The sequence below is a fragment of the Anopheles arabiensis genome, chromosome X (assembly GCF_016920715.1).
Source record: "Anopheles arabiensis isolate DONGOLA chromosome X, AaraD3, whole genome shotgun sequence".
Classification (NCBI taxonomy): domain Eukaryota; kingdom Metazoa; phylum Arthropoda; class Insecta; order Diptera; family Culicidae; genus Anopheles; species Anopheles arabiensis.
In genome coordinates this window covers 24429304-24446652 of record NC_053519.1, presented here as the reverse complement: position 1 = coordinate 24446652, position 17349 = coordinate 24429304, and the positions used below count along the sequence as shown (strand labels likewise).

The window sequence follows — 17349 nt, the reverse complement described above, 5'->3', positions numbered from 1 at the left end:
CTCAAGGCCTCGGCGCCTGGACCCCACAAAACAGAAGATTGCACAGGCAGAGATTCAACAGATGTTGCAACTAGGAATCTGCCGTGTGTCATCATCACCTGTTTCGTCACCTCTACATATGGTGCCTAAATCGAATCAGGATTGGAGACCGTGTGGTGATTATCGGCGACTCAATGCCATCACCACGCCAGACCGATATGCAATTCCCCATATACAGGACTTCACCATGAACCTCAACGGGTGCACATTTTTGTCAAAGTTGGATATAATCAGAGCCTACCACCTGGTTCCGGTTGCAGAAGAGGACATTCACAAAACTGCAATCACCACACCGTTCGGATTATTCGAATTTGTTCGAATGCCGTTCGGCCTTAGAAATGCTGGACAGACATTCCAGCGATTCATGAACACCATATTCAGTGATTTAGATTTCGTTTTCATTTATATAGACGATATCCTTATTGCCAGTCCAACAAAGGAAAAACACGTGGAACACCTTCGAATAGTGTTGAAGCGTCTCTCAGAGAACGGCGTAAGGATAAAATCGTCGAAGTGCCGTTTCGGGGTAATCGAGATAGAATTTCTCAGCCACCGCATAACGGCCGAGGGCATTATTCCTTGCCCAAGCAAAATAATTGCTATCAGAGATTTTCCGACCCCAACTACAGTTAAACAGGCCCAACGCATAGTTGGAATGGTGAAATATTACCACCGGTTTATTAAAAATGTTTCGGAAAAACTGCGTCCTACTCACCAACTAATAGCTGAGCATAGCAACAAAAAAAAATAAAAAGATTTTTGAATGGTCTCAAGAATGCGAGAAAGCATTGCAATCCATAAAAATCGACCTTGAAAAAACGACCTTGCTGGCCCATCCCATCAGTGATGCCAAACTATCGGTCACAACGGATGCCTCCAATTATGCCGTCGGCGCTGTTCTCGAACAGACAACAAACGGCAAGCGAGTACCTTTAGCGTTTTTTTCAAAAACCTTATCGCCAACGGAAACAAGATACTCGACTTACGATCGCGAATTACTTGCGATAGTTCTCGCTATTAAACATTTTCTTGAAGGCAGATCTTTTGCGGTATATACCGATCATAAACCGCTGATTTCAGCATTAACTTCCAAATCGGAAAAATCACCGCGACAAAGTCGCCAGCTAGATTTTATTTCCCAATATACCTCTGATATACGCTATATTACCGGAGATAGCAATGTGATAGCTGATGCACTCTCAAGGATAGGGGAAACAGAGGCAATCACGAGAAACAGACTTTACGTCCCATCAACCTTAAGGAAACAAACTTTTGAGAGCCTTCATAATCTGGCACATCCAGGCATACGCGCTTCACGCAAAATTCTAACGGATAGATTTTTCTGGCCGTCCATGAAAATAGATATTGGCATGTGGACGCGAGCTTGTCTGGGATGCCAAAAAGCTAAAGTGGTTCGCCACGTGAAATCCCCAATCGAGGAATTCAAGCCTACGAAAGGCAGGTTCGAACACATTCACATGGATTTGGTCGGACCATTGCCCCCGTCAGAAAACATGACATACCTACTAACAATTGTGGACCGATTCACAAGGTGGCCAGAGTGCTACCCGCTAAACGATATAACTGCACCCATAATAGCTAGAAAATTCGTTGACGAGTACATCTCACGTTTTGGCTGCCCTGCAGTTATTACTACCGATAGAGGTAGACAGTTTACTTCAAAGCTATTCAACGAGCTTACACAAATAATGGGAGTACACCATATTAAAACAACAGCATATCACCCCCAGTCAAACGGTATGGTGAAGCGTTTCCACAGACATTTAAAGGAAGCAATCAAGGCAAATGAAAACACCAATCAGTGGACGAAATGCCTACCATTGATACTTTTGGGAATCAGAGTCGCTTTTAAAGAAGACCTTAAAGGCGCACCTGCGGAAATGGTCTATGGCCAGAACCTGAGGTTACCTTCTGAAATATTTACCCCATCACAAGACAACTGCTTGACGGATCGAACCGAATTTATCAAAGATTTAAAAGAAAAATTTAGATCGGTGAAACCAAAGACCCCAAGGTACGATCGTCATAAGCACGTTTACTTTCCAAAAACCTTAGAGGATTGCAAACAAGTTTATGTTCGAGTTGATAAAGTGCGAACAGGACTTACTGCACCATATGAAGGACCCTACGACGTTATAAGAAGATGTCGAAAATACTACGTCGTAAAAATTAACGAGAAAAACGAATCAATTTCTGTTGATCGGCTGAAACCAGCGTTCGAATCGGAAGAGAGCCCAGACATTGTAAAATCACCAACCTCACTTCCGGTTTGTCCTTCCAGAGGCGCAAGGAAAAAAACAGTCCGTTTCAAATGATACAATTGTCCGCGTTTTTTTTTGCGTTTGACGGTTCATCGAATTCGTGACTGGGTCACTGGGGGAGGGTCATGTAGTGATCGTTGCGACATCTATGCGTCAGGCACGGGAACCACTCCACTCACTAAGCATAGTTCCAAACCGTATCAACCAGGAGCTAGGATCGAGCTAGGTGATAAGATCGGATGCGCCGATCTGATTACGAGAGAGGATCGGATGCGCCGAAGATAGGATCGGGTCGCCGATCTAATGAAGAGTGGAGATCGGATGCGCCGATCTAGCGAGACGATAGGATCGAGTGCGTCGATCGAGTTAGGGACGGACCACTTCTCACACGCACCTGAACCAAAGCACACGTGCCAATAAACGTATCACAAAAGTATACAGAATATATAACAAGAGTTTAACGAAGAGGGAAAAACAACAATATTCAAAGGCATTTACGCTCCAAAACGAACTGATAAGCACTTTCGCGGTAGCGTGTACGCGGGCCATATCAAGCAAAGAACACCTTTACTTGATTTAATTAACTTTGATATCATAAAAAAACATCATAATAGCAGAGTCTCTCCATTTGATAGATTTTGGAATTACTCGTAGATTACTTTTAAGCTGGAGGGACGGAACTTTAGGCTATGCAACAAAGTGGTCAGCAGCACAAATTGAGGAAATTTCCCTGTTGTTAAAAAATGTTAAACTTCCCTGTGAGCTCAATAGAAGAACACGTGGTTTAGAGGATTTAAAGCATTGGAAGGCATTAGAGTATAGCTACTTTCTGCACTATATAAGTATGGCTATATTACCCAATAGGTTGCCAGAAGCTTATTTTGAACACTTCAAATTATTTTTTTGTGCTGTAATGCTGCTCTCTACTAGATAATTTGAATCAAATTGGGCTCTTGCCCGAGAAATGCTGAATCAGTTTGTTTGAGACTTTAGATCTTTGTATGGAGAGAGATATATGACAAGCAACCCGCTGCGCAAATTCGAGCAGTTTCCAGCGCAGAAAATGTACCAAAATCTGCGCTGGGCTGCGCAGATTTTGGCCCGTTCCCCGCGCTGGACTTCAGCGATTCCTGCGCTAGGTCGAGCAAGTTTAGCGCCATCTGTCGGCGAAATGGACGAACTATTTATGGCGGCGGAGCAAACAAAACGGTCAGAAAATTTTTAAAAAAATTGGCGCCCATTTTTTTGTCCGCTTCGTCTCCCTCCCTCACCCTGCTGCCATGCCTTACTTGCGCTTCTGCCCGTGCCTTCCGCCGCCAGCTGATTGGCTGTTGCGGTGTATGCGTTGATACTCATATGTGCATTGCGGTTGTGTATTGTTATTGGTGGGTGTTAGCATTTATTAATTTGTGTGTGACTTTGAGACGCTGTGGGAGAAGCTGGATTGGGATTCGAAGTGTTATCGGTGTATTGATGGTTTATTTTATTTCGTGCCGCTGCTGATGAGACCATTCGATGCCCCTGCCAGTTGAGGGTGAAGAAGCCTATTTAAAACAAGCGTAGGAGAACGTCAATCAATAATCTAATATTTTTTAATTTGAACATGTTTCATGCTTCAACGACCTTCTAAGCATCATGTAGCCATGTATAGTGGCAATAATTTTTTTTTTAATATGCCGAAATCTGTCTCGAGTTTTCGGGTCTCGATACACACACGCACACAGCGCGGGGAAATTGACCGTCCTCTCTACCATGCCGCGATCCCCCTCCCCGCCCGGCCCTTTGGATGAGGATGCGCTACAAGATAGCTGAATCAACCGTTCTACCGATAAGGTAGCCGTAATCGATCATGCGTGGAGGGGGTGGGGGTGGTCTAGTGGGGGGGGGAGTGCGTGCTTGCGCGACTTCGGGGGTGCGTGCTCGCGACCGCGCTTTCGTGGGTGCGTGCTGGCGTGCGCGCTTTAATGCTCGCGGGCGCGCGTACGTGCGTGTGTGTGTGCGTGCGTGCGTGCTGGCGTGCGCGCGTTCATGCATGTGTGCGCGCGCGCGCGCATGTGTGTGTGTGTGTGTGTGTGTGTGTGTGTGTGTGTGTGTGTGTGAGTTTGCGCGCGTGTGTTTGTATGTGTGCGTGCGTTTTTAAACCCCAAAACTATTTGATTCTGATGCGTACATTTTCATCCGCTGCGGCTACAAAGTCCATGCATTTTCGATCTCGCTACCTGAGAAACAACACAACCATTGGATTGCTACCACCATCTTTGCGACCAGCTCTGCTGTTGGGGGTATTAAAAAGACGAACAATCGAAGCAAACGCGGATGTCATATGCAGACAATTTCTTTCCAATTCAGGTAGCCTAGTGGAAACTTAGCTTGAATTGAATTCATACAAAAGAGGATTCTGGATTTGTTTATTACGGCGAGCGTATGGTGCTGCACCTGTCCGTCCAGAATCTGGTGGCTTGTTGGTTTGGAGTAGTTATCATGATGCCGATTGACCGGCAATGCCTTCGAATGGGTTCGGATCGGTAGGTTCATGTCCTTTGGTCAAGTTGGCGAGAGAGTTGGCCACTGAAGCGTTTGGACGTGTTTCTGCGTTGCTCCTGTGTACTGTCTGTTTTTGGTGTGATTTTGGTTTGAAATCGTTCGTTTTTGAGTTTGTGAAGCTGTTCCTATCGCAAGTTTTGCTGTGTTGCTGTGTTGAAGCATTTTGTTCCTGCATCGTACGAGAATTTCTACGAGAACGCGTGCCTGAATTTGTATTTTCTGCGTGATTTGTGTTTCATCGGCGACAGCGGTTCAGTGTTATTGACCCTGCTTAATACACTCAGAGAGTAATTCGCACCAGCTCATCAATAAGTGTCCTCTCCGTTCACTCTCACTGCTCACCTAAGTGATCGATACTCTCTCTCATAATGGACTGTGCAATCTGCTCTACTACTATCAACAAAGATCCGGTTGTTTGTATTGGCAATCTTCCTTTTTCGGAGTGCAATTCTGCCTTTCATCCGGAATGCATTAAACTTGCCGCCACTTGTGTTAAGGAGGTGGCACGCAATCGTGGTCTCTGCTGGATGTGCGAGAAATGCCGTGACTCGAGATCAGATTTATTCTCATCAATTTCGTGCTTGATGAATACACTGAAAGATGAGTTGAAAAATGCAATACGGAGTGAGCTTGATCAAAGGATATCTCAGCTGGATCCAAATAGAGTGATGCCGCAAGAGCGTGAGAAAATCGCTCCGACTGTGAGTAAAATCTCTCTCACCGATAAAACATTCCACACATCCACCGATACTCCTATGTCACCAACACCAACTCCCGTCAAACAGAACTCACTACCACACTCTCAATCGCGTATGCTCTCTGATAATGAACACATAAATCCAACACAAGCAATTCTTCACACCGGCACTGCCAATGATCACATCAACACAGACACCATACAATTCATTCCTGCACCTGAGCCAAAAGTTTGGATGTTTGTAACTAGGATTGCACCCACTGTAACTGAGGAGAATATGAAAATGTTCATTCTAGGAAGGTTAAAATGCACTGACTGTTCGGTGAAATGTGTCATACCAAGAGGTCGCGTTACAAGCTCACTAAAGTATGTGTCCTTTAAGATCGGCATTCCATCGGAGTTTGGCGAGCTCGCTTTCTCTCCTTCAACTTGGCCATGCGGATTTGTTTACCGCCAGTTTGAATTTCACCAACGTACACAGAAACAATTCACACCAACACTCCCGGTATCTTGCTTTCCTGCTTCAAACAATTCAACAGCCAGAAGTTTCTCAACTACTAATTTTATGCATAATGATGTCAACTGCATAAATGTGATCCCACCAACACACACAACACAACATAGTCCATCACCGAGCCATCATTTTAAAAATGCAAACTCACCTGAAACTCACCTGACTCAAAACAATTCCTCCGGTTCGACTTTTTTAAGCCAACATTAAGTCATTCAACTGTACCTATGGAGCCAGTACTAAACACATTCAATATATTTTATCAAAACGTGAGAGGCTTACGTACTAAAACCTCTGAATGTTTTGCTAATACTGCAATCGCCGACTGGGATGTTATCGTTCTTACGGAAACGTGGCTAGATGACAGCTTTCCATCTGAGCTTTTGTTTGATAACAACCGCTTTAATACATTCCGTACGGATCGTTCTGCAGCAAACAGTAACAAATGTAGATGTGGTGGTGTCCTCGTTGCGATCAATGCAAATTATACTTCCTCTCTGTGCTCGACAAACACATCTACAATTGAATGCCTTTGGGTTCGAGTAAAAGTTCTTAATGTTTCGCTAATCATCGGATCATTTTATTTGCCTCCTGATCAATCAGCCAACATGGACACCATAAATGCATTCTGTAATTCATTGCACTTAACGAGAGAGAAATATAAGAATTACTTTTTTATTCTGTTCGGGGACTTCAATCAACCTAATCTTAAGTGGGATATCAACGGCAAATTTCCGACACTGAATCTTATGCTTACCCGACTATCCCCTACCAGTCAAGCTCTACTCGATGAACTAAGCTTTGAAGGTCTTCGCCAACTTAACACTGTTCTAAACCACAATAACAACATGTTAGATCTAGTGTTTGCGAACGACAAAGTTACTGATTACATGAGGCCAATCGAATTATGCATCGAAAGTATTGTTGAACCTGATGGACATCATCCAGCTTTACTTACATACTTCACGCTCCCGCAATACAGTGTGCCGTCATCTCAACCCCCACGTCAAGCAGATTTCAATTTTAGACGAACTAATTTCACTGATCTCGTTTCTGCACTTAACCAAATCAACTGGGACTCTATCGCTGACCATGACGACATCAACGACAGTGTGGCTGAATTTTCTTCTCAAATGAATGAACTGTATGAACAATTCATCCCACGGTTTAATGTTCGTGCTCATCCACCATGGACCAATTCTGCACTACGTTTGGCTAAACGTCGAAGATCACGGGCCCTTAAAAAACTGCATCGACTAAAAAACAGCACTAATCAAATAAATTTTGCTCGCGCCTCTAAAATATATAAGCAGCTGAACCGAACCGCCTACGCCAACTACGTCAGGAAAATTGATATCAATATCAAAAGACATCCCACATCATTCTGGAAATTTGCTAAAGATAAGGAATCCTGTGGACGACTTCCTTCCTCGATGCAGTTTGAGGGAAACACCATTACCGGAGATGAAGAGTTTTGCAATGCATTTGCCTCATATTTCTCTTCTGTGTACACCAACAATTCCTCGGTTCCGTCTAACTCAACATCGGCTTTATCCTTCATAAATGATGAGGTTAATTTATGCACACCACTAATCAACGATGATGAGGTGGAATCTGCTATTTCGTTGTTGAAGCTTTCCTACGCACCTGGGCCTGACAATATTCCCAGCGCAATTCTCATTAATTGCAAGGCTGCTCTCATTCCCATACTGACCAAACTATTCAACAAATCCTTGCAATCGAAATGCTTCCCGCGTCTTTGGAAATCATCGTGGATGTTTCCTGTTTATAAAAAATCTGACAAAAGTAATGTGTGCAATTATAGAGTAATTTCTATGTTATGTGCGTGCAGTAAACTGTTTGAAAAGATAATGTCTCGTCATATGCTCCAAGCCTTTTCACCATTAATTTCTAATGTTCAACATGGCTTTATGCCGAAACGATCGATTGAGACCAATCTAATATACTTACTTAACTTTTGCCACTCCTATATTGACAAGGGCTCACAGGTTGACGTCATTTATACTGACTTCTGCGCTGCTTTTGACAAGGTCAACCACTTTCTATTGCTATCTAAATTATCAAAGTATGGTGTTCACACAAATGTTGTTGAGTGGTTAAGAAGTTATTTAACTGATCGTTGCATTAACGTTAAGATAGGAACTAGTTTATCTGCCACACTCCATAATTTATCTGGTGTTCCTCAAGGGAGTATATTAGGACCTTTACTATTTATTATATTTATTAACGATGTCGTGTTTGCTATTCCTCATGTTAAATTGTTATTATATGCTGACGATCTAAAAATGTTCCTACCTGTTAAATATTCTGACGACTGTGAAATGTTACAAGACTCGTTAAACTATTTTTCTGCATGGTGTTTTAATAATGAAATGTTACTTAATGTTAGCAAATGTAGTTGTATAACATTCTCAAAGAAAAAAAATCCTATCCTTATTTATAACTACAAAATCAATGAAGACAGCGTTCCACGTTTTTCTCAGGTTCGGGACTTAGGAGTTATTTTAGACAGTAAGCTTAGTTTATCTAGCCATTATCAAACTATCGTCACTAAAGCTCTTAAACTGTTAGGATTTGTCTTACGTGTCTCGGCCGACTTTAAAGATCCTTTCAGTTTAAAAACATTATACTGTTCTCTAGTCCGTCCCATCCTGGAATTTGCCAGTGTAGTTTGGTGTCCCCATCAAATCACATACATAGATAAAATTGAAAAAATTCAGAAAAAAATCACACGTGTTATGTTTCATCGTCTTCCCTGGTCAAACCAAATTCCACGTCCTTCGTATAATGTTCGGTGTTTACTATTCGGCTTAGAGACTTTACAGCATAGGAGAACTACGGCTCAGATAACTTTTATGCATAAATTATTAATTGGAGATTTTGATGCACCTGACAATTTAAATTTTATTTGCTTTTCTACTCCCTCTAGAGGTCTTAGAAGTAGAGAGCTACTAAGAAGCCCTTTTAGATCGACTGGTTTTGGTGCCAATGATCCACTGCTCAAAATGATTGATGTGTATAATAGGTTAGGGTTATCAGCAGATTTCAATCAATCCGTTAGTCAGCTGCGTCAGCATATTCAAGTTAGTTCTAGGGCCATAATTTAAACTTGTACTCTGTAAGCATTAAGTTATTTAGGCATACTGCCCGATAACTTTGATTTAAATAAATAAATAAATAAATAAATAAATAAATAAATAAAGTGTATTCTGTGCATTTGTCGCGCCACAGCGGTAGCCCGGCAGCAACAAAGTCAAGACAAACTCTTACCCGGGTGTGGACTGCTATGCTAAGTTCTTGTTATTATTATTATTATTATTATTATTATTGGCGTAATAGCCAACGCGATCATGCCGGCCTTGTCAGGACTTGACGTACACGTAGCCGGAGCCGGTGGCTAATCCCTTGCTACGACGGCCGGTTCATACGCGATTAGAACCCACGACGGGCATGCAGATGTGCGGAATGATGGCGGTGCCGCGGGCCCGCTCCTATCCAGTGTGCAACTTGCAAACTGCCACACTGTCTCCTGCTCGATGCATACGCTGCAGGCAGGGGGAAGGATGCACCTCCACGATAAAAAATAACACCGTCATGAACCAGCGGCGGACCTAACGGTAGGCGGACTAGGCGGTCGCCGATGATCTCTAGTCTGTAGTATGCCGTATGTCTACAATTGGACAGAGTATTAGCGATAAGGGCCGCCGGAAAGATGGTCGTTGGGGCACCATGGCTGGAGAACCATTTGCACCTCCCCTTCCCCCATGGCTACTACAATTTTAGGGCCTGTGACCGATGATCGTAGGGGTCCCATGGCCACCCCCCTCCCCCCCATCTGCCGGCAATTTAAGTATACCGTTCAATCTTCCAACAGCTGTGTGCTAGTACCCCCTGCTCCCGGTCATCAGTTACCATCGACAAGGGCCTCAATTCGTCTTTCCGCCTTTCATGAACACCTTCCTTTCTTTGACCGATGGATCATAACATTCCGGAAGAAAACACATTTGGCGAAAGTGTTGCACACACACGCACGCTCACACCTACGCGCAGATGGCTCAGGATATCTATGTAATCTACAGCATACGAAAGCAAAAGCTTAGGGTAACAAAGTTATGCTTAATGCTTAACACGTTCAGCACGATGACATGTACCAGGGACTACCAGTAAACTTTCCAGGATGCTGGTTTCACAATCAACTTGCGTTCTTGATGCTGGCGGAACGGAAAGTTGATGAAAATCAGCGCCGGGCTGAACGTGTCAATGCGAATTAGGGCTCAGCGCGTTGCACAGCAAACCCTCCAGCGTTAGCTAGCGATTGCTTAGTCATTTTTATATTGCAGTGTTTGAACTCATTGCGCTTTTTTGGTTTGATTTGTGAAAATGCAACTTCATCGCCGCAATGTTTGTTAACGGCATTTTTGGCGCCACAACAGCTCGCGAGCATTGACCACACGCGAGAAAGAGATAGCGCTATGGAGGGAAAAAGCACGGACGACGGCTGACAGCGATTGGCCGTCTGACGCACCAACACATTCAAACCTTCGACAGCGGCCCTTGGCGAGGGGTACGAGGCGGAGCCAGGGACGGGTAACTCGACGAGCTGCTTGACAAATTTGTCGTTGGAGGGAAAAAGATGGCATGATAAAATTCTCCGAACGCCTTGATTTCTTCCGTCGCTTTGCGCAGCGGGAATGTACATAATTTACAACACGTTTATGATGATGTTTATTTTTTAGGACCGTTGCCCTCTTTGTCGGGTTATTCATTTGAAAACGAACTACAAATTATAAAAAATATGCTTGGATCAGGAAACAATGAGCTAATACAGGTTATTAAAAGGCTCTCAGAATTGGAAAGCTTTCACATTAACACTCGTGCTAGAACATGTAACGCAAGCAAACCTATGCTAGAAGTTAAACCAAATGGAAATGTGGTTCTCCGTATGGATAATTTTATTCTTCGGAATGATGAGGTAAATTCGTTTTTCTTAACTAAAGCTAATTGCATCGTTCAATTTTGTAACGCAATTCAGGATCAACACGGTATCCATGTATTTGGAAGAAACTTTACAAAACAAGTTGATCATTTCGAATCACCCTTTCCATCAAGAGTGCTACATATTTATCAAGCCTCAATGAATGATAGAATATCTGATGCTGTGAAATTTGACCTTGATAGCATCAAATGTAAATTAGTAAGCATAAAACTGGGAAATAATCAACCTTTTTATTCATCCCTTTAATCCATACCCTTAAGAAATAATATTAATCTACACATATTTACAATGTCATTAGTAGATATTAATAAATTCTATGTGATTTTTTACTATTCAACACACTTTTTATTTCAATCAATTCCGAATTCAATTAGATGGCTACAATGTAATCAAGTGTTTAACAAATGTTATCATTTTCATCTATAAAGTATTTTTTTGTCTTTTTATGCGAGGTTGGTTTTCTTATACCCTGAATATTAAGGAATCTTTGTTTAGCATGTTCCAATTTTTTCATAAAAAACTGAGCCACACTCTCATCTGAAACTACTACGTTCTGTGTGCTTCCTACTCTTTGAAAAAGTTTTTGAACATTTTTGTAAGCTATTATTGGAATTTTGGAACAACTCTTGCCTACTCCAGTCCAGCTGCATGTAGTTAAGAATTCTTTATCAAAAATTAAGTCGAGTGTACTCAACATTCTACTTTCAGGGTCGATGTCACTGACCAATGAAATCAAATTTGTTACGACTTCCTCAAAATATTCTTCATTAACTAGCTTAATGTTGAAGCAGTCTCAGTCTTCTTCATTGCTTATTGTTTGGAATGCTCTGTTCGCTGTAGTAGTTTGGTGCTTTTTATGACTATTCAAAATTACATCCAGCTGGCGTTCAATAACTCCTAATCTTTTAAACATTTTCTGTTGGCCTTCCAACAACTGCTGTAGAGCCCATTTTTCCTCTTCTCTAAACGTTTTGCAACGTTGACAATTTTCTTCTATTCCTTCTTGGTGTGTGTAACATCACCAAGCATGTCTAAATATTCTGATTCTTTTCATTCATTTGATTCTATCACACTATCTTCAATAGTTTGATTTATGTTTTCCAATGCTTTTTGGGAAAACATATCTTTATAAGATGGAACATTTTTTTGCTTAATGGCAGCCGCTTCATAATCGCTCGATGAATCTCCGGACATTTCTGACATTATTTTAGTAGCATCAGCGTAATTCTGAATGTTATTTCGCTTCATAATACACTGCTGCCTGGACCATTCTTTAGAAGGAACACTTTCAGCATCACATAATAATGTTGAAATGTCGCGTATGTTTTGATTTGGCCAAAGTAAGTATGTTTTTCCTGAACTGGTTCCCTGCACCCACGAACTTGGAACTGCACTCAACTCTCCATGGCCTTTTGGACCATGGGTTTCAACGACACAAAACGCCATTGCTGTGGCACCACCTAAAAATAAACACATTAATGAAACACCTAATCACTTCAACGTAGGTTACTTGTTTCGGGTTTTGCGTTGAACCATCGCAAGACACAAATAGAGCAATGTAATACTTACGGTCATAGATCAGGAAAAGTCCTAGGTTCAGTTCTCTTAGCCGCCGTTCGTCCGATGAAATAAAATGGAATCTGTTGAACAGCACCAACCCATGTGCAAATCTAAACACATTAAACAATGGCATGTACTTGTCAAGACCACACAAATTCGCAGGCGAGAACTGAGAATAATGAACAGCGAAACAACACACAATACATCTCGAAACACGTTGCATTCGGAGAATTCCTCACGGTAGAAAAAAGACCCGGCTAGAGATAATGAAAAAACAGAGCAATGGATAAAGCTGCATCTCCCCCTCTTTCGCTCGTTTTGTTTTTGCAAACTTTCGTTAACAATTCAACGAACTGTAATATCTTAGACATATGACCACGATGCGGCCACTGTGCTTCGTGTGTCAAACTTGATCATGACCGCTGTCATGATCATCGTGCGCGCGGCAATGAACAATAAACGTCATTCGTTTACGGATCGTCGTACCGGCAACATCTTCAGTCTTCTTCTGTGTCGGTTTATTTCTTCTGCCTTTATTCTTCTGCCTTCGGACTGTGTTCAGTTGGAGTTCATCGGTTGATTTGAATTAATTCAAATTAATTCTAATCATTACATCTCAGAAGTGGGATACGTCCTATCGACTACACCTGTTTTGCTGTTTGCACCCTCACGATAAAAAGTATAGCGAAAAGTGTGTGCGTGTGTATGTGTGTGCGAGGTGACGCCACGATCCGCCATCGCGATGCCTACAAAAGATGAGATGTTGTGTGCTCTTGAAAGTAAGGGCATAGAAGTCCCCGTTACGGCTTCTATTCCACAAATTCGGAATATGTTTTCTGAAAACGTTCTACAACTAACATCAGCGGAAGCAGTCGCAACAACCTCACGAGGTGAGATATGCCCCCCGTCGAGCACCGCCATAGCCGCCACCACCACCACCGCCGTAGCTACCGTCGCGGCAAATTGCGCATCCACCATTTTGAAAGGCGACAACGATACCGATTCTGCCACCATTTTGAGTGCTTCCGTAGCTTGTGCTCCCATCGCGCTTAACAATGAGAATTCTTCTTCGCTTCCTGCTAACGCCGACAACGAAAATGAACTCAACGAAATGCGACGACGCTTGGAACTTTTAGAGCTTCGCCAAAGGGTCCAAACCCTTGAATATCAATCGGGAAAATTTTCGGCAAGCGATTTGAAGCTAGATGGAATTATTGAGCCTTTTACTGGAGACGATGCATCAAAGTGCATCATTGAATGGCTTGACGAGCTAGATCATCACTTTTCTCTGTGCCGCGTCCAAGATTCTGATAAATTCTTCTACGTGTACCGTTTACTGAAAGGATCTGCTGCTATGGTCGCTAAAGCCTCTCGTGCTTCAACGCTGCAACAATTAAAAGACGAGCTGGTTGTAAACTTTTATGTGACACCCACGACCGAAGGCGTCTACCGACAGCTGCGTAACCGTCGTCTCTCGCCCCATGAGACAGCCCTGCGTTACGTATTAGATATGCAGCGAATCGCCAGTCGCGCATCCGTTCCTGAGCCTGAATTAATTAACATCATCTTCGAAGGGCTTGGCAGTCCGTCCTACACCGCTGGAATGCGTTTTCTGGTCGAAAAAGTGGAGGATTTGAAGCCACTTTTGAACAAGTTCGAGGCGATTCGACCACGATATGTTGCTAAATCATCCGAGACGCCCTTTCCCAGTGATCGCAAACGGGTTACAACTAATCGGGGAACAACACCAACAACTGTCCGTTGTTTCAATTGCTCTCAGTTTGGTCATCATCAGAGTGCTTGTACACGCCAACGCCGCCCACCAGGAGCTTGTTTCCGTTGCTTCCAGCTGGGACACAACTATAAAAGCTGTCCGAATGCTGAAACCAGCGCTGCTGCTTATCCGGATGCGGCCAATCGCGTTGATATCGATAATGCAGAAACACTGCCATTAAATGAATTGCACGAGGTGAGTGCTTCTTTTCTTAAGTCAAGGAAAATAATCATGACAGTCAAAGAATATTCCTTATTTGATACAGGTAGCCCAGTAAGCTTTATTAATGAGAAGATCGTACCTTTATGCCTGTTATCTGATCCAGTTCCTTCCAACTACAAAGGTTTAGGAAATTCGCATCTTTATACTCGTGGCCAAATACACTGCCGAATTCAATTCAGGGAGACGATTCTCCATCACATGTTTGTTATACTGCCACATACATCTATGGCATGGCCAATAATCATAGGGAAGGATCTACTTCCAGCACTTAATGTTCACCTTATGTATTTCAAAGATCACATCCCGCTTAAACGAACTTGCATTATCCCTACAAAAACTATAGAGGAACAAAAAAGGAACGTTAGCAAATCTGGTATATTAGATAATGCCTTTAGTGAAATCTGTGCTATTGATACATTTGAATCTGAATTTAAACTTGATACTGGCCCTTCTCTATCCCTCGAAGAGACTTCAACCATTTTGTCTATTTTTGAAAATTCTTATATAAATAATACTTCTAAAAATAATGAACTATCAAATACACAGATTCCACTAATGCAAATAAGAAACTCGTCTGCAAGTTCCGCGGCCCTTATATAGTTCATAAAGTACTTCCCCACGACCGTTATGTAATTAGAGATGTTGATGGATTTCAGATCACGCAGATGCCTTATGACGGAGTTTTAGAGGTAGACAAACTTAGGAAATGATCTAATAACATATAACATGATGTATTACTAGACAGCATCGTATTGCTTTAATTAGAATAGAATTGAGGTCAATCCTAGGTCAGGATAGCCGAGCTGTAATATCTTAGACATATGACCACGATGCGGCCACTGTGCTTCGTGTGTCAAACTTGATCATGACCGCTGTCATGATCATCGTGCGCGCGGCAATGAACAATAAACGTCATTCGTTTACGGATCGTCGTACCGGCAACATCTTCAGTCTTCTTCTGTGTCGGTTTATTTCTTCTGCCTTTATTCTTCTGCCTTCGGACTGTGTTCAGTTGGAGTTCATCGGTTGATTTGAATTAATTCAAATTAATTCTAATCATTACAGAACCTTGAGAATGACAGATTACACTGCCTGATTATTTGCACCGGGGTATTTGAAATTCAAATGAAATGTTTCATGAAAGTTCATGACAAATTCAGAACAAAATATTTCATGGAAGCATTTCAAAGGCATTTTATTACTGCTAAATGCACTGCTAATCGCCTTCAATTCGCCGGCGATTACAAGGCGATTAGAAGGCATTTAACGGAAATTTGCGGGTAGGGTATCTTCCAACAGCTGTGTGTCAGTACCCCCTTCTCAGGGGCCTCAATTCGTCTTTCCGCCTTTCATGAACACCTTCCGTTCTTTGACCGATGGGTCATAACATTCCGGAAGAAATTACATTTGGCGACAGTTTTGCATACACACGCACACTCACAACCATGCTTAGCATATCTGTGTAATACACAACAGACGAAAGCAAAAGCTTAGTGTAAGAAACGTGTTAGAGCGAATTAGGGTTCTGCGCGTTGCACAGCAAACCCTCCATCGTGCGCTAGCGATTCCGTAATCATTTTTACATTGCATCGATTAAACTCATTGCGCTTTTTTGGTTTGATTTGTAAAAATGCAACTTCATCGCCGCAATGTGTGTAAACGGTTTTTTAAGCGCCACAGCAGCTCATGAGCATTGTCCACACGCGAGAAAGAGATAGCGCTATGGAGGGAAAAAGCACGGACGACGGCTGACAGCGATTGGCCGTCTGAAGATGGCATGATAAAATTCTCCGAACGGCATGATTTCTTCCGTCGCTTTGCGCAGCGGGCTAGAATTAGATTCGAGTACCTGCTCGAAAACACGATGTTATTTACATCCCGCTGCGCAAATTCGAGCAGTTTCCAGCGCAGAAAATGAATCAAAATCTGCGCTAGCCAGCGCAGATTTTGGCCCGTCCCGCTGCGCAAATTCGAGCAGTTTCCAGCGCAGAAAATGCATCAAAATCTGCGCTGGCCAGCGCAGATTTTGGCCCGTTCCCCGCGCTGGACTTCAGCGATTCCTGCGCTGGGTCGAGCAAGTTTTGCGCCATCTGTTGGCGAAATGGACGAACTATTTATGGCGGCGGAGCAAAAAAACGGTCAGAAAAATTTAAAAATATTGGCGCTCATTTTTTCGTCCGCTTCTTCTCCCTCCCTCACTCTGCCCTGCCTTACTTGCGCTTCTGCCCGTGCCTTTCGCCGCCAGCTGATTGGCTGTTGCGGTGTATGCGTTGATACTCATATGTGCATTGCGGTTGTGTATTGTTATTGGTGGGTGTTAGCATTTATTAATTTGTGTGTGACCTTGAGACGCTGTGGGAGAAGCTGGATTGGGATTCAAAGTGTTATCGGTGTATTGATGGTTTATTTTATTTCGTGCCGCTGCTGATGAGACCATTCGATGCCCCTGCCAGTTGAGGGTGAAGAAGCCTATCTAAAACAAGCGTAGGAGAACGTCTAACACTAATCTAATATTGTTTAATTTCAACATGTTTGACGCTTCAACGACCTTCTAAGCATCATGTAGCAATGTATAGTGGCAATAAAATATTTTTTTTTAAATGTGCCGAAAACTGTCTCGAGTTTTTGGGTCTCGTCACACACACACACACAGCGCGGGGAAAGTGGCCGTTCACTCTATCATGTCGCGATCCCCCACCCCGC

The 17349-nt window shown here is 42.8% G+C and overlaps 2 protein-coding genes across 3 annotated transcripts in view; one reads left to right on the top strand and one right to left on the bottom strand.

The window, feature by feature from the left end:
• The window catches only part of LOC120905753 (breast carcinoma-amplified sequence 3 homolog), a 165624-nt gene that overhangs the window by 51321 nt on the left and 96954 nt on the right, over positions 1 to 17349 (bottom strand). The window lies entirely within an intron of this gene.
• LOC120905754 lies at positions 13375 to 15579 on the top strand. Its single transcript, XM_040316835.1, has 2 exons — positions 13375 to 14619; positions 14690 to 15579. Exons 1-2 carry the CDS (start codon positions 13393 to 13395, stop codon positions 14699 to 14701), a joined length of 1239 nt encoding a protein of 412 aa, XP_040172769.1. The 5' UTR covers positions 13375 to 13392; the 3' UTR covers positions 14702 to 15579.

What these genes read in the sequence shown, in the direction of transcription:
- LOC120905754 (XM_040316835.1), top strand. Translation starts at nt 13,393, where the DNA reads ATGCCTACAAAAGATGAGATGTTGTGTGCTCTTGAAAGTAAGGGCATA.